Source organism: Pristiophorus japonicus, chromosome 11 (assembly GCF_044704955.1).
Source record: "Pristiophorus japonicus isolate sPriJap1 chromosome 11, sPriJap1.hap1, whole genome shotgun sequence".
Lineage (NCBI taxonomy): Eukaryota > Metazoa > Chordata > Chondrichthyes > Pristiophoridae > Pristiophorus > Pristiophorus japonicus.
Window position 1 is genome coordinate 177,089,164 of NC_091987.1, and position 25,198 is coordinate 177,114,361.

The window sequence follows — 25,198 nt, forward strand, 5'->3', positions numbered from 1 at the left end:
GCCCTCAGATCCACCACCAAGCTCATGGTTTACAGGGCTGTAGTAATACCCGCCCTCTTGTGTGGCGCAGAGACATGGACTGTGTACAGTAGACACCTCAAGTCGCTGGAGAAATACCAGCAACGATGTCTCCACAAGATCCTACAAATCCCCTGGGAGGACAGGCGCTCCAATGTTAGTGTCCTCGACCAGGCCAACATCCCCGGCAGGTCACATCGTTTGCATGCCAGACACGAGGCTTCCAAAGTAAGCCTTCTACGCGGAACTCGTTCACGGCAAGCGAGTCAAAGGTGGGCAGAGGAAATGTTACAAGGGCACCCTCAAAGTCTCCCTGATAAAGTGCAACATCCTCACTGACACCTGAGAGACCCTGGCCAAAGACTGCCCTAAGTGAAGGAAGTGCATCCAGGAGGGCACTGAGCACCTCGAGTCTCATCGCCGAGAGTATACAGAAATCAAGCGCAGGCAGCGGAAAGAGCGTGCGGCAAACCTGTCCCACCCACCCTTTCCCTCAACAACTATCTGTCCCACCTGTGACAGGGACTGTGGCTCTAGTATTGGACTGTTCAGCCACCTAAATACTCAGTTTTAGAGTGGAAGCAAGTCTTCCTCAATTCCGGGGGACTGCCTATGATGATGAAGGTACACCCTGAACAGTCTGATGTCTCTAAAGCAAAATACTAAATACAACTGGTCAGATCATAAATTGCCACTTTGTACCAAATCCTTGCTCTGATACACCTATAGGAGGCAGCAAACAGGCAGCACCCACATCAACCCCCTCTGACACCTCTTGCTGCTTTCTGTCCTTGTTGGCGGGAGTCTGCTTTTGCGCCACTGCCTGGGGGGAGGCGGTAACTGCAGGCAGGGGTAAAAGTCACGTGAGAGGAACTGCCCAATCAGCAGCCCAGATACCGTGGTGACGGTTGTTTCGGAAGAGGCCAATCAGCGCGCAGTTAACGTCAGATCATAAGGCCGCCTTCTCTGGACAGTGATTGGCTGGCAGTGCAGGCGGAGCGTGCGGTCCCGGGCTGTGATAGGCTGGCGAGTCCGTCCGTCAGTACGAAGTTGGGCTGTGAGGGGAGGGGGCGAAGTGGCGGCTGGACTGAGGGAAAGATCACGAATTGTGAGCGGCTGTCGGCGTCGCCCTCGGCCATGGCGTTCGATGCAGCCGCCGGCTGTGTGCTGGGCTGGGGCCTGATGGCGGTCGCCTTTGGCTCGACGCTGTTCGCTGCTTGGAAACTGGGTCTGGTGTATCGGCTGCTGTACCGGGTAAGGCCGGCACTGGGGGGGGGTCCGAGGTCAGGGTGGCACTGGGGGGGTCAGAGGGCAGGTGGTACTAGGGGAGGGGTCAGAGGGCAGGGTGGCACTGGGGGAGTCAGGGTGGCACTGGGGGGGGGGGAAGGAGTCAAGGTGACACTGGGGGTCAGGGGACAGACCGGCACTGGGGGGGGTGGCTTGGGGTCAGAGGGCCGGGTGGCTCCTGTACTGGGTGTAGGGGAGGTAATTGGGGAGGTCATCAATGGTTCCTGTACAGGTGAGTCTGGCATTCCATATTTGTGCTTCATGTTGCAAATTGTAAGTAAGAGTGCTGTACAGAACTGAGGCTATTTCAATGGGTGTTGACATTTTTCTACGATTCTCTGGGCAGGTAGAGGCTTCAAGCCCCAGACATGGTGGCGAGAGTGTAGCGGAAGTACTGAAGGCTCATGGTGTGAAGTACTTGTTCACTTTGGTGGGAGGACACATATCGCCCATCCTCGTGGCTTGTGAGAAGATTGGGATCCGTGTGGTCGACACGCGACATGAGGTCACAGCTGTATTTGCTGCTGATGCTGTGGCCAGGCTATCAGGTAATGACTGAAGGTACCTGCTCACTATGCAAATGGGTATCACACACTTGGCTCATGCTCAGAATAATAATCTGACTGCACCAATCTGACACTTCTGATGAGCCTCCTAAGTTAGTGTTGCATGTTTGGTAAAGACAAGTGTCAGATAATATATCAGATTGCCCCATCCATGTTTCATTGCTGGAGGACACTAGGCTGTACTGTATGTTAATCCAAGCCCCACAGTGTTCTAAATGACTATTGCTCAGCAAAATGCTGAGATTCCCTCCCTCAATCTCTCTGCCTCTCTTTCCCTCTTTAAGATGCTCCTTAAAACCTACCTCTTCGAACAAGCTTTTGGCCACCTGTCCCAATGTCTCTTTCTTTGGCTCGGTGTCAATTCTTGTCTCATTACACTCATAAAATAGTGATTAGCTGATGCCATTTTAAAATATAACCTGGAATTAACTGAGTAAATCTGCAAGATCTTTGGACAGTGTCTCACTTAATAGTATCAGCTGTGGCTCAGTGGGTAGCACTCTCACCTGAGTCAGAAGGGACTTGAGCACAAATCTAGCTGACACTCCAGTGCAGTGCTGAGGGAGTGCTGCACTGAGAGGACTGTCTTTCAAGATGAGACATTAAATGCAAGTTCTTTTTTTTTCTGTCCTTTTCACCTCAATTCCCTGAATTTCATATTCAAGCCCATCCTGCTAGTTCCTTAACTTTCCCTAATTAGTATCTGTTATATATGTAAACTTATGTATATACTCTACAGCCACCAGAAGGCTCATCCCCTGGAGCCCCAAGGGATCCCATAATCCCTTGGGAGCACAGGTTGGAGAGGCACTCGAGTCCTGCAATAAAAGACTAAGGTCACACTTTACTTTGAGCTCACAGTATTCAGTCTGACTCTTTCGTCATACATAACAGTATCTCAATCTACTTTGAATCCTTTTTATCTATATTACCTTGCCTAGTAGATTATTGTAACTGTTGCCACTTGAAATATGTCATCCTTGTATGTTGAAATAGAGACTTGGCACACTGTCTCCCACTCTAACTTGATCTTTCCCATGATTTCAACATTCCTGATCTCCCATGCTGTTTGTTCTGCTGCAATCTAGATGATTTTAAACCCAACCTTGGTGTCGCTGAACCATTGCTTACTGATTTATTGCCGCTTCTCCTCTTTTAACCTTGCTGGTGTCCTGCACCACGTTGATGCACACTTGTCGGTATCTCTGTATAATGTGCAACCAACCGTTCAGGTACAGTCATCATCATCATAGACAGTCCCTCAGAATCGAGGAAGACTTGCTTCCACTCTTGGAATGAGTCCTTAGGTGGCTGAACAGTCCAATACGAGAGCCACAGTCCCTGCCACAGGTGGGACAGACAGCTGTTGAGGGTAAGGAGGGTGGGACAGGTTTGCTGCACGCTCTTTCCGCTTGATTTCTTTGTGCTCTCAGCGATGAGACTCGAGGCGCTCAGCGCCCTCCCGGATGCACTTCCTCCACTTAGGGTGATCTTTGGCCAGGGACTCCCCAGTGTTGGTGGGGATGTTGCACTTTATCAGAGAGGCTTTGAGGGTGTCCTTGTAACGTTTCCTCTGCCCACCTTTGGCTCCTTTGTCGTGAAGGAGTTCCGAGTAGAGCGCTTGCTTTGGGAGTCTCTTGTCTGGCATGCGAACAATGTGGCCTGCCCAGCGGAGCTGATCAAGTGTGGTCAGTGCTTCAATGCTGGGGATGTTGGCCTGGACGAAGACACTAATGTTGGCGTGTCTGCCCTCCCAGGGGATTTGTAGGATCTTGCGGAGGCATCGTTGGTGCTATTTCTCCAGCGACTTGTGGTGTCTACTGTACATGGTACTTGTCTCTGAGCCATTCAGGTACAGTATGCCTTGCATCACAGGCTCAGAGTTGTTCATTAGGCCTTTGGTAAACTTTACAGAAGGCAACTTGATCAAGAAGGTCTGTCAGTCCACTGTACCCTTTGTTTGCTGGCCCACTACTTCATTCTATAGCCTGTATCTTGCTTATCCAAATATCAATGCCAATCTTACAGCCTGAAGCTTTTCTCCTGTGTGTGGTCTGATCACATTCAGTGATGAGGCAGCGACAGAGAAAGAAATGGCGAGCAAGCTGGAGAGGAGAGTGGAAATCGAGTTACACTCTCCATAAAACTGCCTACCTTTTTTATTTTTCCTAATTTTGCTATCCTAATCTGGTATAGGACCTGTTTACCTTCCAGGATTGCAACTAACAGCTGTGGCTCAGTGAGTACCACACTTGCCTCTGAGTCAGAAGGTTGTGAGTTCAAGTCCCACTCTAGAGACTTGAGCATAAAATCGAGGGAGCACTGCACTGTCGGAGGCGCCATCTTTCAGATGAGATGTTAAACCGAGGTCTCATCTGCTTTCTCAGGTGGACGTAAAAGATCCTATGGCACTATTTTAAAGAAGAGCAGGGGAATTATTGCCGGTGTCTGGCCAATATTTATCCCTCAATCAACATAACAAAAAAACAGATTATCTGGTGGAAGCTTGCTGTGCGCAAATTGGCTGTCGCGTTTCCTACATTACAACAGTGACTACACTTCAAAAAAGTACTTCGGTGGCTGTAAAGTGCTTTGAGACGTCCGATGGTCATGAAAGGTGCTATATAAATGCAAGTCTGTCTTTTTCTTTGTATAGACAGCCCGCTCCACTTGGAACTGACAGCAGTGTAGAACCAGTATTGTGGGTCTGCTGATCTGCCCCCTATATTTGCCCCTTACGATGCTCTTCCCAAACTCTGGGACCCTTCACAATAGAGTCTTGACATTGTACAACAGAGCCCAGCAACGTTCAGCCTCTGACTGAAAAGGAGAGTGCAGCGTGCAGGTTACTCTCCCCAGACCGGGACGGTGAAAAGAACGTGTGAAAGTACATATAACCACAAGTGATGAGATTAATCTCAATGTACCTGGGAGTCTGCCGCTCGTGTGGCAAGGACTGTGGCTGTTGAATGCGTGTACTGAAAGCTCACTGGCTCTGTGTTTCAGGCTCGATTGGTGTTGCTGCGGTAACAGCTGGTCCTGGGTTAACCAACACTGTGACTGCGGTTAAAAATGCACAAATGGCAGAGACTCCAGTGCTGCTGATTGGGGGAGCAGCCGCAACCCTTCTGCAGGTAAACAGGAGCACGAGTGAGTGTTCGCATTCAGGAACCGAGGCTATGTAATGTAACAATAGATGGGTTTTAACGCTTTGTGCAAAATCACTTGTGTTCTTTTCAGAAACATCCCTGTTGTATTTCTATATAGGTATTTGGTGTCCTCCATCACAGATAGGACTTTAAAGGAAACTGCTACAAATCGGCGGCAATTAAATTGTTGCAGCAGTTGTTAGATGGGTCGCAGTCCCCCCTGGGTTTTTAGATGAGGGGTGTTGGCAGACATTCTTCATGAACTGTTTACAGGCAGACAGTTGAGTATGAGCAGCTTTCTGAGAACTCTTTGGAGAAAATTTCTTGAAATCATAGATGTCGACAATCCTGTTCCATAGTTGCACTTCAGACTTGCCCCAATTTTTCAATCCTTCAGCCATCAGAGACAGAGACTGGAGTGCAAGGGGATTCCATGGAAGGCTAGCAGCAAGCCCCAATGCATGGTCAGGGATCTTATTACAGCTCCAGTTTTACAATGAGTGCAGCAGACATCACTCTTCTTTTCTAAATTAAGAACATAAGAAATAGGAGCAGGAATAGGCCATTTGGCCCCTCGAGCCTGCTCTGCCATTCAATAAGATCATGGCTGATCTACCTCAACTGCACTGTCTCCCAAATCCCTTGATTCCTTTAATATTCAAAAATCTATCCATCTCTGTCTTGAATATACTCAAAGACTAAGCCTCCAAGGCCCTCTGGGGTAGAGAATTCTAGAGATTCACCACCCTCTGAGTGAAGATGTTGCTCCTCCTCTTAGTCGTAAATGGCCGACCCCTTATTCTGAGACTGTGACCCCTGGTTCTAGACTCCCCAGCCAGGGGAAACATCCTCCCTGCATCTACCCTGTCAAGCTCTCTAAGAATTTTGTCTGCTTCAGTGAGATCACCTCTCATTCTTCTAAACTCTAGAGAATATAGGCCGAGTTTGCTCAATCTCTCCTCCATAGGACAATCCCCCATCCCAGGAATCAGTCCGGTGAACCTTCGTTGCACTCCCTCTATCCTTCCTTGGATAAGGAGACCAAAACTGTACACAATACTCCAGGTGTGGTCTCACCAGGGCCCTATATAATTGCAATAAGATGGCTTTACTCCTTCTCAAATCCTCTTGTAATAAAGGCCGACATACCATTTGCTTTCTTAATTGCTTGCTGTACCTGCATGTTAACTTTCAGTGATGTGTGTACAAGGACACCTAGGTCCCTCTGAACGCCAACATTTCCCAATCTCTCACCATTTAAAAAAAAAAAATAAATAAAAATACTCTGCTTTTCTGTTTTTCCTACCAAAGTGGATAACTTCACATTTCTCCACGTTATATTCCATTTGTTCTTGCCCACTTGTCTATATCCCCTTGAAGCCTCTTTGCACTCTCCTCACAACTTGCATTCTCACCTAGCTTTGTATCATCAGCAAACTTAGATATATTACTTTGGTCCCCTCATCCAAATCATTGATATAGATTGTGAATAGCTGAGGCCTTAGCATCGATCCTTGCGGTACCCCACTAGTTACAGCCTGCCAACCCGAAAATGACCCATTTAATCCTACTCTCTGTTCCTACCTCTTCATAAATTCTAAGGAGGAATGGTTAGGTCTATGAGTCGAAATTTTTTTTGGTACTGCTTATTTATTTTTTTTAATTAATGTTTGGTAGTTTCCGACCTATGTCATGTAGAAAGTTTATTCTACTGTCTTCCAGAGTTAAATAGTTTGACCTCTCGCAGCAATTAGCTATATATTCGGTAGATAAAGGCACACATAGTAAGTGTTCGCTTAAAGGTTCGCCTTTGGCATTGATCACGAGGAACGTGTATAATGCAAGAGCCCCAAAAACCTAAAGGGGGCCTTGTGTGCAATGTGTGTTGGGATTGTATGTATTTAACAGCAGCAACAGAAACTTGCATTTATATAGTGCTTTTAATGTAGTAAAATGATCTAAGGTGCTTCGCAGGAGTAGTACCAGACAACATCTGACTGAGCCGCATAAGGAGATATTGGGAGGTAACCAAAAGCTTGTGTCAGAGGCAGGTTTTAAGGGCATCTTAAAGGAGGAGAGAGAAGAAGAGGTTTAAGAAAGAAATCCCAGAGTTTAGGGCCCAGGCAGCTTAATGCATGGCTGCCAATGGTGGAACGAAGGAAATCTGAGATACATGAGGCCAAAATTGGTGGAGCGCAGAAGTCTTGGAGGGTTGTAGGACTGGAGGAGGTTAAAGAGATGGGGAAGGGCAAGGGCCATAGAGGGATTTGAACACAAGGATGAGAATTTAAAAATTGATGCGTTGCTGGACTGGATGCCAGTGTAGGTCAGCGAACGCATGGGTGAGTGGGGCATTCTGTGGGATAGGTTACAGACAGCAACGTTTTGGATGGGCTCAAGTGTACTGAAGGTGGCAAGGTGAGTGACCACATGCTCACATTCACCTGTATCCAAAGTATGGCCTCTACTGAATGCTGACATACAAGGCACTGGCTTTACTAAAGGTTCATATTGCTGTGTTGGGGTGAATGATTAATAATAGAACTCTGGTGCTTCAAGATTTCTGGCCTATTGAATGGGCCCTAGTTCAATTTAGTTTGGTAGGGTGAGGTGTGCTTTGTGTATATTGAGACTGTAAAATAGTCATGTTTTCCTTGTCATGTACACACAGGTGTTTCAGTAAAGTTGCCTGTGCAAATGGTACTTGGAAGTGACTTAGACTAATTTGGCTAGGCGATTCAAATAGTTTATATCTAAAATTACAGATAACTTGGAGTGAGGCACAGGCTGGAAATTATAACAAGTTTGTTTTATGCACTAGCTTTAACGTAGGAAAAATCTCAAATTATAAACAGATTCCAAGCTACAGAAGGAGATATTGGACGGGATGACAAAAGCTTGGCCGAGGAGGTGAGTTTTAAGGAAGGTCTTGGAGAGGAAGAGGGGTATAGGGAAGGAATTCTCAAGCATGGAGCCTGGACGGCTGCAGGCACGTCCGCCAATAGTGGAAATGGAGATTGCACAAGAGGCTGGAGTCAGAGGAATGGAGAATTGGCAGGGGGTGGAGATCGGGATGGGGTTGATGGGGAGAGATGAGGCTGTGGGAGTTTTAAGTGCAAGGAGAAGAATTTGAAATGTAAGATGTTTGGGGGGGACTTGGAGCCAGTGATCACTGAGGGGTTGGGTGCGTGCAATAGGATACGAGCAGCACGGTTTTAGAAGAGCTGAAATTTACAGGGGTTGAAAGATGCAAGGCTGCCAAGAGAGCATTGGAGTAAATAAGTCGGGAGATACCGAAGGCATGCAGGGGGGTTTCACCGGCAGACGACCTGAGGTAGAATGGAGATGGAATATTTGATGCATAGGATTTGGGGTTGGAAGCTCAATTCAGGATTGAAAAGGCGCTGAGGTTCTAAACTGTTTAGTTCAGTCTGAGTCTATGGCTGGAGAAGCCGGTGGACTTGGTGGCGAGGGTTTATGGTGGTGGGGCCTTAGATGATTGCTTCAGTCTTCCCAATGTTTAGTTGGAGGAAATCGCAGCTCATCGAAGCCTGACATCGTTCTGAGAGTGCAGAGGCACTGGAAGGGTTGAGAGGTGGTGGGCAGGTTGTGCTGGGCGTAACCAGTGGACATTCAGAAGCTGACCTCGTGCCTGTGAATGACACAAGAGAAAGGGGTCATGGATGGATTTCTCCGCAGGAGGAGAAGCCATTGTTGGAGATGTTCTGGCTATGATCAGATCGGTAAGAGTGGGACATTGAGATAGAAGTCTTGCCAAACCGCAGGGGACAGCTGTTGGAGACAAATGATATCGACTGTGTCAGAGGCTGCAGATAGGCTAAAGAGGGATAATGCACCATGATCGCAATTAGCAAATCTCATTCATGACTTTGGTTAAGCCTATGCGGTGTTTCTGCTTACTTCCTAGGGCCGCGGGGCACTGCAGGATATTGACCAGCTGTCACTTTTCAAAACTCTCTGTAAATTCTGTGGTACAGTTCGGACAGTCCGAGACATCGTTCCAGTGCTCCGGAAAGCTATCGCAGTGGCTCAGTCCGGTACTCCAGGTATGAAATTAGACTGACCACAACAAGCCTGACTGTAGTCCTTGGACACAATAGTCGCAAATAAATTTCTATTAAAACTGCCCCAGCAGATCTGTTGAGATCTGAGGGTGAAAGGGCCGGTCGATATTTGTGTTCCTTCTTCAGAATTGAACATTTTTTGTTTTTATTTCAGACTTGCAGCAATTAATTTTTTTTTCTTTTGTTGAACTAACAATGTGGCCTCTGGTTTCCATGTGTCGCAGCGTTAGTGCAGGACCGGTTCCTGTTGTCAATTGGCTGAAAAGTGACCATGTAAGAAATAGGAGCAGGAGTAGGCCATACACCCCCTCGAGCTTGCACCGTCATTCAATAAGCTCATGGTTGAACATCTACCTCAGCTCCACTTTCCTGCCCAATCTCCATAATCCCTTGATTCCCTTTGTGCCCAAGAATCTATTGATCTCTGTCTTGAATGTACTCAATGACTGAGCATCCACAGCCCTCTGGGGTAGAGAATTCCAAAGATTCACAGCCCTCTGAGTGAAGAAATTTCTCCTCACCTATGTCCAAAATGGCCGACCTCTTATGCTGAGACTGTGCCCCCTAGTTCTAGAATCTCCAGCCAGGGGCCTAGTCTAATGACACAGATCTTTCTGTTCACTCCACACTGGTTACTCAAGAGTAGTATTGGCAGAGCCCCAGGGACAAGGTTTCCTTCTCATCCAGGAAATGGTGTCATCCCCAGAAATGAAAAGAGGGATAAAAATGATCAGACTGAATTTATTTACTGATGGTTGTCATGGGAAACTTTACTCAAAAGTTTTTTTTGGAGGGGGAATTTACATGCTTCTCAATGTGAAGAATGTCCATGCAGAGGAATGGCACATGCTCTGACTTTCAGGCCCCTTTTATCAACCTCAAGCACTAGCTGATCAGATACAGCATGGGTTAGATGCAGAGTGAAGCTCCCTCTACACTGTCCCATCAAACACTCCCAGGCAGGTACAGCACGGGGTTAGATACAGGGTAAAACTTTCTCTACTCTGCATCAAGAACATGCCTTTGTCTCAGAAGGGTGCTAATAAGATGCTGAATTGTCCGAGTAATTTCTGTCCTCGGATTGGGAGCAGCCAAGAACTTGGATAGGTGGAGATTGAAGTTTGATGTTTGATGACTATCCATGTAATTTAATTGAAGTAAGTGTTACCAGGGTTCCTGGGGAAAAAAAGCATGGTACTTCAGCAAAAAAGGCCCTTTTATGTACGAGAAAATCTTAGGGAGGGAATTCCAGAGCTTAGGGCCTTGGCAGCTGAAGACACGATTGTCAGTGGCAGAGCGATTAAAAATCGGATGTACAAGAGGCCAGAATTGGGAGCGCCGAGATCTCTGAGGGTTGTAGGGCTGGAGGAGGTTACAAAGATAGGGAGGGGCGAGACCATGAAGTGATTTGAACATGAGGATGAGAATTTTAAAATTGATGCAGTGCTAGGCTGGGAGCCAATGTAGATCAGCATGCACTGGGGAGAAGGGCACTTTAGTGCAAGTTAGGATACCGGCAACAGAGTTTTGGATGAGCTGAAGCTTACGGAGGATGGAAGTTGGTTGGCTGGCCAGGAGAGCATTGGATTAGTCCAATAAAGGCATGTGTGGGATGGTTTGATGCTCACCTCGGACATTGCAGCTACTGGAGTCATAGAAAATGACCATCTGCTGAGCTGCTGGTCATTGAAGACTTGAGAGAGAGGTGGGGGGAATAGTAGGGAGGTGGGGCTACACCAAGGACAACTTAAACAAGAACTATTCATCCACTCAAGGGGAGGAAAACAATCTTATCATAAGTAACTGAGGAAAAGGTGGTTGTTTTGAGGAGAGACGACAAAGAAAATAAACCAGTACTTGCATCTGAAAGCCACCGTAAAAAGTAAAGCGAAATAACAAGTTATAGCGCAAGTAACTGGGGAAAAAGAGGTCGATGGAGTGAAGAGCAGTTACTGTATCTAAGCAAGTTTTGTAGGTGGTAGGTGTGAGTCTCCGATTCTTTCAGTGTAATATTTTTACCTTCAGTCGAGTGATGTATTGCTCCAGAAAATTTGCTGCATTACAGCGATGGCCAAACCATTGTCTCCTATAGGCCGTAGTAAACATCACAAATGGCACTTCAGATCCTGGGCTGCCATAGGCAATGCCACAGGAGGTACTCCAGGTGTGGGGCTACCATGAGCAATGCCACAGGAGATGCTCCAAATCCTGGGCTGCCATAGGCAATGCCACAGGAGATACTCTAAATCCTGGGCTACCATGAGCAATGCCACAGGAGATGCTCCAGGTGCTGGGCTACCATGTGCAATGCCACAGGAGATACTCCAAATCCTGGGCTACCATGTGCAATGCCACAGGGAGTACTCCAAATCCTGGGCTACCATGTGCAATGCCACAGGGAGTATGCCAAATCCTGGGCTACCATGAGCAATGCCACAGGAGATACTCAAAATCCTGGGCTACCATGTGCAATGCCACAGGAGATGCTCCAAATCCTGGGCTACCATGAGCAATGCCACAGGAGATGCTCCAGGTGCTGGGCTACCATGAGCAATGCCACAGGAGAAACTCCAAATCCTGGGCTACCATGTGCAATGCCACAGGAGATACTCCAAATCTTGGGCTACCATGAGCAATGCCGCAGAGGGTACTCCAAATCCTGGGCTGCCATGAGCAATGCTACAGGAGGTATTCCAGGTGCGGGGCTACCATGAGCAATGCTGCAGAGGGTACTCCAAATCCTGGGCTACCATGGGCAATGCTACAGGAGGTATTCCAGGTCCTGGGCTATCATGAGCAATGCCGCAGAGGGTACTCCAAATCCTGGGCTACCATGAGCAATGCTACAGGAGGTATTCCAGGTGCGGGGCTACCATGAGCAATGCCGCAGAGGGTACTCCAAATCCTGTGCTACCATGAGCAATGCCACGGGAGATGTGCTAACACTGAATAAGTTTGGAATGGGCTGAGGCTGAATCTGTAGAATGAAACTGGTTCACATCAGCAGACAGCTGCCCTGCATGGTTGCTTCTGAGTTATAGATACTGGAATAGAAAACAGATGTCAAGTCAGTGCCTCATCTTGTGCGATAGCTGACATCTTTGTTACAGTCACACAGAGAGTCACTGATGCGGGGCAGCATGAGATTGTTCCACTGATACTTCAGAGGCTGCTGCGCTCGGGCTAAAACGCGTTGCTTGGACAAATGAGGGGCGCTTCAGGCAGCTTCTGACTTGTGTGATACAGGAGTGCTTGCTGCTGACCCTGCAATTTCCCAGTTGGCCAAATATGAGCTAGTCTTGCTGACCCAAACCCAGTTAGTATGTATTTCTTAACTTTTATTGTAAAATTGACTCTGCTGGGTTTTTTTGTGTTTGTATTTCCTGCACGCCTAGGACCTGTATTTGTTGAGTTTCCAATTGACGTCCTCTACCCATACCATATAGTTCAGAGAGAGGTCAAACCGAAAGGTGCACCCAAAGGAATTATGGGAAAAGCCATAAACTGGTGAGTTTACTAAAATTGCAAGGAGAATAAAACCAATTTAGCGTCTGAACCAAGATTATTGCCTTTAATTCCATGTTTTAAAGGTGATTTTGGTGAAAGTTTGAGAGTTGGGAGGTACTAATTAGTATTTTTTTTATCATTTAAGCTTTGTAAAGGCATATTTCAGACACTAAGTGGGCAATATTTGCCATATCTCTGTTTGTCAGCCTTTGGTGCAAATTAATATGAATTTGCTGGGGAGGAAGGTGGGATTAACGTATCTACTCTCAGCTGAAGCTGCTGTTGCTTCCCTCCCACAGTTTTCTGCTCTATTTACCCGTCATCGCCACTGGCACTAACTGAATGTGGCCACAAGTATAGCGTTCCGATTTTCTCTCCCTAGTGCGGTGACTAGTACTGCAGGACAGTTCCACAGGCACCTTACAGCACCTCACACAAGTGGCCATTTCCCCAATGTAAGCCCAAAAGGTGAGTGTGAATGGGCAATTCAACTGTGGAGTCATCACAGCAGAGCACGACCCTCTCTTCGCCCAGCAGCCCCACACTTTCCAGCAGAGGTAAGCTGGCTAGGGATTGGGAACTGGAACGCTGGCTGTTTTTCTTTTCCCCTTTCCGAGACTGGGGTGTTGAGGCTAAGAATAGCCCCCAATGCCAGTCAAATAGCCATTTAACCAAAAGAGTTAACCGGCATGGCACTAACTGCTTCTATTTATTCAACACATAATGTGGGAGTGAAGAGCAGTCTCCAACCTTGCCAGTGTGCTGTTTGGGTGGGGCGCGTGGAGTTCTGTTGCGGTTGAGGCAAGCAGTGGAGAAAGAAATTCCGATCTGACCCACCATCACACCCTCCCCATCTCCAGCCTCTGAATTGGAAGCAGTGGTGGGCCAGCACAGGTAATTAAAACTGATGGTATCATTGAGTGTTTGTAGTTTGCTTTTTTCGGATTTTCGGCTGTGATGTTTTTGGGGCGGTAAAGTTAGCGCCTGGGAAAAGTTTGCGCCTCAGTCAGTAACATTGGACAGCTGGGCCCTGAGTGTGGGGGCACAGCACTAAGAGAGGCCTTGTACATCTCTCTCGGGCGCTAGCATGGGAAACTCCCGAGCTAAAGAGCCGGGCCGGGAGTGCTCCGAGAGATGGGTGGGGGGGGCAATAACTTTTTTAAAAGAAAAAGTCACAAAAACATTTCCCACGCCACCACAACACAAATCGCAAAAAAAATTAAAAGAAAAAACAATCACACTTACCTTGAGAGTCCATTATTTACCTCTCTGCTGTTGGTACCATTGGACCGCCCTGATTTCCCAGGCTGCAGGGTGCGCTTGATAGCGTTCGGGTCGGACAAGAGTCAAAACTCGCGCCGGTGTCGCAACCAGGGGCGTTGCACACCGGGCGTAGCTCTTCCGGGCGGTGCTCTGTGTTGCCGCAAAACCGGACCCGAGGATCGCTGTGTGGCGCTGGAGGCTGACCGCCCGACCAGAACACCTCACCGCCACCAGAGCGGAGCAGAGCCGAAAATCTGCCCCTTAAAGGCAGGTCTACATGGCTTTATAGTGGTGGTGTGGTACAATGCAGTGATGTGTGTCATTTCTCAGAATGCTTGGACATGGGTTCATCGCACAACTCCCTTGTTTGACTCTGGCTGTGTTGTGAAGAGGGAATTGGGTTCATGCCGACCATATAGCGAGAAGGAGGGAGGGAGGGAGGGGCGGGGCGGGGCGAGATTTGTCTTGTTAGGTGGCTCTTGTGTACCATGTGTCGACGGGTGTCCGAGTTGCAGAGGACTGGGATGGTTACTGGTCTTTTCCTAATGGTCAGCGTCCAAAAATAAAAAGTAAACAATGTTGTCCTTGAGCTGTAGAAGGAGTGTATACTGGGTAGGGCAGATGGGTTTCTGATCACCGTCCAGTAATCCCTGCACATTCAGGTGAGTGTTTTAATTTAGTATTTTCTTTTGAGTTTGATAAAGTTTGACATTCCTCCCAAATTTAGTCATGAGGGCTTAATTTAGGCTGACTATGCTGTCGCTACTCCTGTCTAGGCTCCTACAGAAATAATCAATTAGGTAGATGCCTGAAGGGCTGATGTCACTTGTGAAAGTGTACCCCAGGGAGGTAAGCTATTTGGCATTGAAAGAGTTAATTTCTATCCATATACTGTGTTAATCTGATGTCTCTGTTTCACTTTGAAGTTTGGCCCTTGGTGAGAGTTTCCCTCTTGTGCAACAACTTGCAGTCACTTATCTTGCTGTTTCACTTCTCAGGTATCTTCAGAACCATCTCGATAACCTGTTTGCTGGAGCCTGGGACATGAGGGACATCTCTCCTTTGCCGGTGGACCTTCCCATGGCCACAGCTGCCGAGGTAGATTCCTGAGACTTGCACTACTCCCCGTGGAAATGAGCATTTATACAGCATCATGGGCAGTAGTGTCTGCGACTGCACAAGCTGGGTGTAATTTAGGAATAACTGCTTCACACCTCTTTAAATCTCTCTTTAAACTGATATGATTGTTCATAAGGTGAGAGATGAACATGTTCCACTTTTGCTGCCCAATGTTAACCTCAAATGTTCTCATTGTGGGTCATCATCATAGGCAGTCCCTTGGAATTGAGGAAGACTTGCTTCCACTCCTGAAGTGGGTTCTTTGGAGTCCAATACGAGAGCCACAGACCCTGTCACAGGTGGGACAGATAGTCGTTGAGGGAAGGGGTGGGTGGGACTGGTTTGCCGCACGCTCTTTCCGCTGTCTGCGCTTGATTTCTGCATGCTCTCGGCGTTGAGACTCTAGGTGCTCGGTGCCCTCCCGGATGCACTTCCTCAACTTAAGGCGGTCTCGGGCCAGGGTCTCCCAGGTGTCAGTGGGGATGTTGCACTTTATCAGGGAGGCTTTGAGGGTGTCCTTGTCGCTTTTCCGCTGCCCACCTTTGGCTCGTTTGCCATGAAGGAGCTCCGAGTATAGCACTTGCTTTGGGAGTCTCATGTCTGGCATGCGGACCATGTGGCCTGCCCAGCGGAGCTGATTGAGTGTGGTCAATGCTTCAATGCTGGGGATGTTAGCCTGAATGAGGACGCTGATGTTGGTGCGCCTGTCCTCCCAGGGGATTTGTAGAATCTTGCAGAGACATTGTTGGTGATATTTCTCCAGCAACTTGAGGTGTCTACTGTACATGTGGTTCACCCCTACTGCAGCAGTGCGACTTTTCCATTGCCCACATCACCTACTTTTTTTTATCTTGTTTCTCCGAGTGAAATTGTCAACTAGTAGTTTCTTGCGGTTGTCTGTTGGCCAGTAGGAGCTACGGTGAACTTGCCTTCAAGTTCATTTCATTGTGACCCTTGGAGTTGGTAGACAGAGGGGTCTTCACCCTGTCAGTCTGTGTAGGATTTAAATGCAGGTCCCAGGGGATAATGTCTTCATTCACAAGTGTCACCCAGCCCCTCTGTGTTGCACAGTCCTGCGTTTCCACATCAGCTGAAACTGAAGGAAGGAAAAGACCATGGGGGGAGAAATTCGGGAGCGTCCTGTTTGGGGCCCGAACTTTTGAAAGTTGAGAAAATTAGCTCCAACGATTTTCAGCTTAAAAAATAAATAAATTTTATGTTTGCGCGCCAAGATGGAAGTGGAGCACTAAATCAAGCTGTCCACTTCCTTCCTGGAGCGCTAACGGACGCAGGCGGGGCGGTCGTTGTGCAGCGCTGCCGCATTCCGGGTTCCTTCCCTCCCTTAAAGGGAAGGGCCATCGTTGCAGACTCTGCATTGGGACCAGTCAGCCTGTCCCCAACGGCAGTCCAAGCGCTCCAGCAGAGTGCCAGGCTGATCGATCGCGGCCCAGGAGAATTAAAAAAAACTTGAAAGGCACCATCTTATAAATTTTGCTACTTGCCTCGGCCACTCCCCGTTATCTTGCGCCCCCGAAGCGCATGGCCTTCCAATCAACGCCTCCTGCAGGTGTCGGTGTTGTAGCCCGGCGATGCTGCAGGGGGCAGAACAGAATTCCGGGGCGAAGGAGATCGGGACGCAACGTATTGCCGCCTCCGCAAACCTTAGCGGAAGTCGTTCATTTCGCCGCGCCCGGGCGGTAAGTTGTTAGCGCCCCGTTATCGTCCCCCGGAGGTGATAACGGGAGGCGCTAAGGAGGCCAATTTCTAGGCCCATGTCTTAAAATGACACTTGCCGCACTTTATCACTACCGATTCAAACAAAAACAGATGGCAAATAGTGAATGATATCACTCCATCACAGGACTCAACAGCTGATGTATCACAAGAACTGGAAGTATTTCCACAGCCAGTTAAACATTTTCTCTTCTTTCTACATTAAATGATGCAGTTTTTGATCCTTGACCCCTCCATTCCATTTTCCAGTCTGTTGATCAAAGCCTGAGCAAAGATTACTAGGGCCACTATTTAAAACGAAATAGCACGTTCAATAGTTACTCATTCATTCTTGATTTCAGGCTCCTGGCCTGTTTCCCCTGCCCTCCTCTGGTTTTTTGGTATTCCACAACTGCTGTGAGCAGTACAGTGCTGAATATCCCACTCAGTCATCAGTGTTGTCTGATCGATATGCACAATCCACAAGAAGTCCTGTGATTTTTCAAATAAAGCCTGTTTGATAATCCATTTTATGATGGGAAAAGTGGCCCTCTCACCCAGGAGCGTGCTGTACGTGTGTAAAATACTGCTGGAAATCTGACCCAGGTTTAATGTCGGGTCTGTGCTGTGTTAGCAGTCCTTGCTTGGAGGGGGCACCACCATCCTTCGTCGTGCTCCTGGGCTAGGTGGAGGCAAACAGTTGGCTGGTGTTTCTGCTCCTGGTTACTGTCCAGTGACCCTTGCTGGAATAGCAGATGTGTGGATGATCGGTAAGGAAAAGAACCGACTAGGCTGTGATCCACACCGTTGACTAGCCTCCTATCTAGGCTGACCGTGCAGTGCTGAGGGAGTGCTGCACTGTCGGAGGTGCCGTCTTTCGGATCAGACGTTAAACCGAGGCCCCGTCTGCTCTCAGGTGGACGTAAAAGATCCCTCAGCATTATTTTGAAGAGCAGGGGCGTTATCCCTGGTGTTCTGGCAAATATTTATCCCTCAATCAACATAACAAAAACAGTTAATCTGGTCATGATCACATTGCTGTTTGTGGGAGATTGCTGTGCAAAAATTGGCTGCTTGTTGTCCTCCGTCATTCCCTCGAACGAGGATGACTTGGTTCCACACCAAAAGGGATGAGATCACAGATGTTTCAGTGAAGGACCCAATATTCCAGTCATGAACTCCAGGAGTGGAAGATGCCTGTGCGTGGCTTTTTTAACGTGTGGTGACCGTTGCACACCAGCCACCACACGGGCTTGACAGAGCTCAGCCTTTATCCAGTGGCAAGGGTTTACCAGAACGCTCTGCTGCACAGACCTAGTGCGCGCACACATATCGCAGTTGGGCTGGCCCGTGTTGGCCCTGGGCTCTTCTGGGCCCTGTACCCACACTTATCACACCTCCGCCACGATCTCTCACTTTAATGTTTCCTACATTATAACAGTGACTACACTCCAAAAGTACTTCATTGGGATAAAGTGCTTTGAGACATATGGTGATCGTGAAAGATGCTATATGAATCCAAGTCTGTCTTTCTCCTAACATTCCATGCTTAGGGTGGTGATTCACGCACTTTATGGTTGAAGGACCCCTTTTCAAATGGATTAGTAATCACTGACCCCCCCTCCCAATCTAAATTATAATACATAATGTTCCCTCTAATTTTTGGGGGGCCATATGAGGCCCATTCAAAAATCTGCGGCGCTTTTTGCATTAAAAAGCTCGGTGAGATGTATCATTAATCAACTTTTTGGCGCCTACTACCAGTCTTGGTACCTGAGGGTCTACCTGCCAATCTTTGTACCGCTCTCGGCACTCCTCCACGCACACACCCCTCCTAGGGGAGACGGCCAGACCACTTTGCGCTGCACTCTGCTCTTGGCTCGCACCAAACCCGCCTCCAGCCGCCGCTCATTTGCTTACTCTTGACCATGGCACACTTCCCCAGCCGCCCCCCGCCCCCCCCCCCCTGCAAGGCTGGCCCTATTCGGTGGTACTCATTATTTCGTGGAGCCCCTGGAAAGTCTCTTCGGACCCTAGTTTGAGAACCATTGATCTAGGGTTAGAATGTCCACTCTGGGAAAGTACAGGGCCTTGAGGAAAGGAGAAAACCGTTCGAAGGGAGGGTGGAGGGGGCGAGACACAGTAAGCGCAGAGCACCTGTATTTATGGAATTTATTTGTACTCCAATTTATTCCCCTCCTCTCTTGAAGAGATTGATTTCTTGCTGGGGTACATGTTCCATCGCCATTGGCCGAGCACCACACCCAAGCGACCATTCTTCATATGTGAACTTAGACCTAGCAAGTGTCGCTAGGGTATTTAACTGAGTGGGTTAAATTGTGATGCAATGCTGTCCCTCCACGACAGCTACAGCCACACACTTTCCAGCAGTGTTTACTAGATAATGACTAAGAGCAGGATTGTTTGCAGCCTCCTCGCCTCAATTTGAGGAGTGCTGAGGCTAATTGAAACGCTCCTATCAACTAGCTCAGCATGGACATGATCAAACTTTATGGCTCAAATACTTCCAGTTTAGTGACGTGAAATTACTGTGCTCTACATACAATGTTTTTTGCAACGATTTGTTAAAGGTTTAATTTTTGTGTTTCTTTAGGTGCAATGCTGTGTGGAGATGGTGAGCAGGTCTAAAAAGCCTGTCATACTTCTGGGCAGCCAGGCAACGCTCCCACCTACACCCATGGACAAAGTCCGGTAAGCCAATACTCAGCTGGTGTCCGTGTCCTCAAGTATGTGAGATGATCAGTGAGGATGGAAATGCCTGAGATACTCTGCTGTTTGAGGATTGGGTGGTGCGTAGAGCTAACCCACTGCTTTCATCTCCAGGATCTGGGTTCGAATGCAGCCTGGATTGGTGTAGTGAAAGTCTTCTCTCTCTGCCAATTGCAGGGGTCAAAACATTAACAACAATTTGTATTTTGTTAGATGACACTCCTTACATAGAGAAAGGTATCGCAGCCTTTAGAGGAGACGGTCCTGGAATCCTGTGACAGAAGGAAAAGTGGGTGCAGGCTCAAACTATTGAGGGGCAAGCTTTAGGAATGATACTGGAATGGTCTTCTCGCACATTCTTGCACTTACAGGCAAGGTAGTGGGAACAATCGATGCTGCAATGGAGCGAGGGAACAGTAGGGACTGTCTAGATGGACTGCGTGACCTTCCTCATCTGTATCTATCTTGTGTGGGGAGGAGAGCTGGAGGAACGGTCAGAGAGGGGTTTGAAGAGTCTTGGAGGGGGGAGAGGTTGGACTGCTTTCTTGCTCTTTTTTTTGTTTTGCTGCCTTAAAAGTCAGATTACACACACACTCCGCTGTAGTAATGTCAGGATCAGGTTGTTATTTAAACTTCATAACTACACAAAAACCAGTATGAAAGTTACTGAGACATGCACTTCACAAAACCAGTGCATGCTCCCTGCTCTTAAGACACACATGTTCCATTTTCCAGTGTCTCTGCTAAAAGTGTTCACTCACAGCTCTTGTACAAAATCAGGTTTTTATCCTATATTCCATACATACGATCAATAAATCATGTTACATCAAAATGCACACAAATGTTAACGGGATGTCAATGTAAACAACCGCCCACTCAACGTCCCGAAATTGATTTATTGCCGCAATCGACTCTTGCCATGAATTTTATTACTATAACACACACATGACCAAATTAAAACATTCGAATGGCTTTCCTGTGGAGACCTCTTTGTATTTGATCTCGTACAATCCATGCTCCTCAGAAAAGCTGCTTGAACTTTTAACCCAGTATGTGTCATCTCCGACTGTGCTGAAAGCGAGGTATTCGGGAAATGAAGGCTTTCGCTCCCACAGAAGCGAGTGAGCAATCTTCCTCATTTTTGGGGGGACGTATGCGGTCCTTTTAATGGACTGCGCGGCCCATTCACATTTGAAAAGCAGGTCCCGGGCTGCGCGGGACTGGCAGGCAGCTGTGCGGCTGCGCAGCTTAGAGGGAACGTGGATAGCAAGGCGCGATGGATTAGGAAAATTCCAAAGAGCGTGGAATAACGACTAAAGGAACAGGAGAAGCGGAGGTTATGGGCTGGTCTGTAACATTTGGACATCACTTACACAAGGTTGGGTGCGACCATACATCAGTCCTACGTGAAGTGTGTTTGGGGACAATTTTAATCTGCTTCCTAATGGGCTTAGAGTTTTAGCACAAAACTGCTTGCAGTTTGACCCAAGCTAGCACGAGGCTTACAGAACACTCTGTGTACAGTAATGGGCAATAATCCCAGATTTGCTGCGTTCATTTTAGAAATACTTGTCAAAGTTGGGGATGGGAAAGAAAATATAACAACAATTTGGCTTTTGCACTTATTTCTACTTTTCTCATTCCCCTTGATCCTTTTGTTGGGTTAAACACCATCCACGATCTGTAGTAGTAATGATGTGTAACCTGATGTGTAATGTTTTCCAACTAGGGCAGCACTAGAATCTCTTGCTATCCCTTGCTTCCTGGGAGGCATGGCTCGAGGAATGCTGGGAAGGGACAGCCCCATTCACATCCGACAGAACCGAAGGGATGCTTTGAAAGAGGCGGACCTGGTCATACTGGCAGGTCAGTGAGGTCCTGATCGAACAATAAGGAGGGGTCTTCAACTGAATTGTCTCGTGTACCTGTGCAGACACCTTCTGCAGTAATCTTTAAAGCTGAATGAAAAAGACTTGCGTTTGTTTAGGGCTTTATCTCATCTCTCGAAGCACTTCACGTGTCATGATTTACTGTAAAATGCAGTAACTATTAATAATGGCAGCAGCTGTTCTGTGCACCTGGTGCTGTGATGCTTCACTCAGTGCTAGGACACAGGCTGTGCCTGCGATACTCCTTGGTTCCCTGATTTCTGGCACCTATTGGCAAGGTTCTCTGCAAGGCCCCCCAAACGCAGACTGGGCGCTTTCTGTCGTGACTGAGAAATCTGAGTGTGGCAGGCTGCCCTACTTTCCAGCACGTTGTTCCAGTACTGTCAGAGCGGCTTCATGAGGAGGTGATTAGTGGGCCCTGGACAGGAATAATGGTGTCCAGCCTTAGCCTTTGATGTTTTAAAAAAACAAATCTCCTTTTCACAGGTCAGACTGTAGGAGCAGAATGAGGCCATTTAGCCCCTCAAGCTTGTTCCACCATTCAATTAGATCATAGCTGATCTCTAGCAAGTCTACCCACCTTAATTCTATATCCCTTAATACCCTTGTTTAACAAAAATCTATCAATCTCCGATTTGAAATTTTCAATTGACATAGTCTCGATCTGTTTAAAGCCTTCAACTAAGGACTCCGTACCATCAACGTTAGCACAGGATGCACTCTACAAAGTCCATACCAGCAATGTGCTCATTGTTTTTATTTTAAAAAGAAGAAAAATGTGTTTCTCCTCCTCTAAACTGTGGGTCACTCCCAGGCAGCTACACTGAGCTGTGCACTGCTTGACAAATTATGATGGATTGAGTGGGGAGAAATCTGTATTGAATGAAGTGCGCAGTCAGGAAGAGCAAGGAACTTCTAACTGCAGTAAAATTCTGACCTTAATCAGATCTCTTATCTGTTGAGTTTCTGTACGTCCCCATACTGCTCTGAGATCGGTGATTACCACTCTCTTCCCCCACCCCCCCCCCCCCCCCCCACAGTCTGATGGTTTTTGTTTTGTGGCAAACAGGTACAGTGTGCGATTTCCGCTTGTCCTATGGGCGTGTCCTCAACAGACGCAGCCGGATAGTTGCTGTCAACCGTGATCGTTCCCAGCTGCTGAAAAACTCGGACATGTTCTGGAAGCCGACCCTTGCTGTGATAGGTAAGCACTGACGTCTCCATTTAAAAACCACGATGGGCTCACTGCACCGCGGTTGTACTGAGCTCGCTGGATCTGGTGCACCACGGTTTAATCTCTGGGCTTTGATCTCTGGTGAGACGACACAAGGGTTGTTGAGTTTGGCCTTGGCTCTTTCGATCTAAAGAAGGGAGTGGGGGGGAAATCAGACTGTTTGATGTTGAATTGACCTGCTGGGTTTCCAGCAACCTCTGTTAGAAAATGAGGTCTGGTCCGAGCTTGACTGAAGTCCATTCAATATTGAATGCCACACGCACCTTCAGGAGGGGAGATGGTTTGGAGAAGAGAAGGATCGGTAAGGAATGACTGAGCATCAGACTGGGCGGGCCAATATAAGATGTGGTTTACATGTGAACAGGAGGCAAGCTTATATATATATTTTTTTCTCTTTTCCCCCTGCCCCCCTTCAGGGCCCATTCCTAGGGGAGAGGGTCCTTTCAGCCATATCCTCCTCAAACCTCGGCCTCAAACTAGCTGCAAGGAGAATTGTGCACACACCTGCACCAGAGGCTGTGTAGGAAGGAAGACCTTGAGTCCGAGTCCTGGTACTTCACAACCAATATTTGTTATTACTATTCACTCAGTGATGACTACAGCTTGACTTGCACCTGGGTTTTATGGGTCTGTTGCAGCTCTTTTTTTTTAAACCGAGGAATCACTGCCCAGAGGCCAACCAGGGATGAGAGATACCTGGCTGCCATTAGCGTTTTGCAAAGTTATTTATCTAGATTGGGGACGTGTATTCTGAGAGATTCTGATCTTATCTGATTTGTTTAGTTATGTCAGCTGTGGTTCAGTGGGGAGCACACTCTCCTCTGAGTCAGAAGGTTGTGGGTTCAAATCCCATTCCAGGGCCTTGAGCCTGGAAATCTAGGCTGACACTCCAGTGCAGTACTGAGGGAGTGCTACACTGTCGGAGGTGCCGTCTTTTGGATGAGACGTTAAACCGGGACCCCGTCTGCGCTCTCAGGTGCACGTAAAATATCCCATGGTACTATTTCGAAGAAGAGCAGGGGAGTTATCCTCAGTGTCCTGGCCAATATTTATCCCTCAATCAACATCAGTAAAACAGATTATCTGGTCATTATATTGCTGATTGTGGGAGCCTGCTTGTGTGCAAATTGGCTGCCGCGTTTCCCACATTACAACAGTGACTACGCTCCAAAAGTACTTAATTGACTAAGGCACTTTGAGACGTCCGGTGGTCATGAAAGGCGCTGTAGAAATGCAAGTCCGTCTGTCTACCTCTGCTTACAATACATCTGAATAGTGTGCCTTTGTTTCTCTCAGGTGATGCTGGTTCCTTTTTAGTTCAGTTGGCAGAGGGGCTAAAGTGTTACCAGGCTCCCAGCGACTGGACACGGTGCCTGAAGGACGGAGACATTGAGAAGGAGAAGGCTAATAGGTAGGGATGTAAAAAGAGCATGGACACTATAAAAATCTGGAAAGATTGGGGCTTTTTTTTCCAATCGAACAGTGCAGATTACGGGGCAAGGTGAGAAGTGTTTTAAGTTATGAAAGGCTGTAACAGGGTAGAAGAAGCTGTCTTCAGTTATTTGAGGTATCTTGAATGAAGGGCCAAATTAAATGCAAGAGGTTTCAGAACAGGGAGCAAGAGAACATTCCATGTTGTGAGACAATTCACTGCCAAGGTTGGTGGTGGAGGGGGAAACTGTAACCGTTTCTGATTTTAGATGAGCTAGTTGGATGAAGGGATGTGGGGCCGGGCAGGTAAATGTGGTGAGAGCTATTTGCTCACGTTGACGGTAAATGCCAACACCAACAGATTGAGAGACACTGCTTGCTTCCATTTTATCATTTCTGCGTATTTACCTATTGAACCACTGGGGGAGCTCAAAATTGTTCTTTGTATTCACTCGAGTTTAGAAGAATGAGAGGAGATCTCATTGAAACGTATAAAATTCTGACTGGGTTGGATAGACTGGATGTGGAGAGGATGTTTCCCCTGGCTGGGAAGTCTAGAACAAGTGGTCACAGTCTCAGGATACGGGGTAGGAAATTTAGGGCCGAGATGAGGAGAAATTCTTTCACAGAGGGTGGTGAACCTGTGGAATTCTCTACCACAGAAGGCTGTAGAGGCCAAGTCATTGAATATATTTAAGAGTGAGATAGATAGATTTCTAAAAACAAAAGGCATCAAGGGGTATGGGGGGAAAGCGGGAATGTGGTGTTGAGATGGAGGATCAGCCATGATCATATTGAATGGCGGTGCAGACTCGAATGGCCTACTACTCCTATTTTCTATGTATCTATGTATTTTTCTTTCTTTGCCTAAGATTCCGATGAAATAATCTTCGAAAGACTGTTAGTTTATCCAGGGAATACCTAAACCATAGAGCCCAGCTTTGATCTCTGGGGTTAGATTATGAGAACAGATTGCATAAACTTGGCTTGTATTCTCTCGAGGATAGAAGATTGAGGGCTGATCTTATTGAGGTGTTCAAAATGTTGAAGGGATTTGATAGTGTAAATAGAGTTCCTATTTCCTCTGGTGGGGTTATTGAGAACAAGGGGGCACAATCTTAAAATTTGAGCTAGGTCTTTCAGGAGTGAAGTCAGAAAGCACTTTTTCACAAAGGATATTGGAAATTTGGAATTTTCTTCCCTCAAA

The 25,198-nt window shown here is 47.4% G+C and overlaps 1 protein-coding gene across 3 annotated transcripts in view; it reads left to right on the forward strand.

Annotated features, from left to right (window-relative positions):
* Positions 1–1,083: 1,083 nt before the first annotated feature.
* The window catches only part of ilvbl (ilvB (bacterial acetolactate synthase)-like), a 50,407-nt gene continuing 26,292 nt past the window's right edge, over positions 1,084–25,198 (forward strand). For all 3 annotated transcript variants that reach the window (XR_011595923.1, XM_070894310.1, XM_070894312.1), the window contains exons 1-10: positions 1,084–1,272; positions 1,652–1,853; positions 4,878–5,005; positions 8,949–9,087; positions 12,501–12,612; positions 14,874–14,973; positions 19,322–19,419; positions 21,167–21,303; positions 22,396–22,530; positions 23,857–23,971. Coding sequence is in view for 2 of the 3 variants with exons in the window: in XM_070894310.1 (XP_070750411.1) it covers positions 1,156–1,272; positions 1,652–1,853; positions 4,878–5,005; positions 8,949–9,087; positions 12,501–12,612; positions 14,874–14,973; positions 19,322–19,419; positions 21,167–21,303; positions 22,396–22,530; positions 23,857–23,971 (1,283 nt within the window). In the remaining variant the exon portion in view is untranslated. The remainder of the gene's footprint in view (positions 1,273–1,651; positions 1,854–4,877; positions 5,006–8,948; positions 9,088–12,500; positions 12,613–14,873; positions 14,974–19,321; positions 19,420–21,166; positions 21,304–22,395; positions 22,531–23,856; positions 23,972–25,198) is intronic.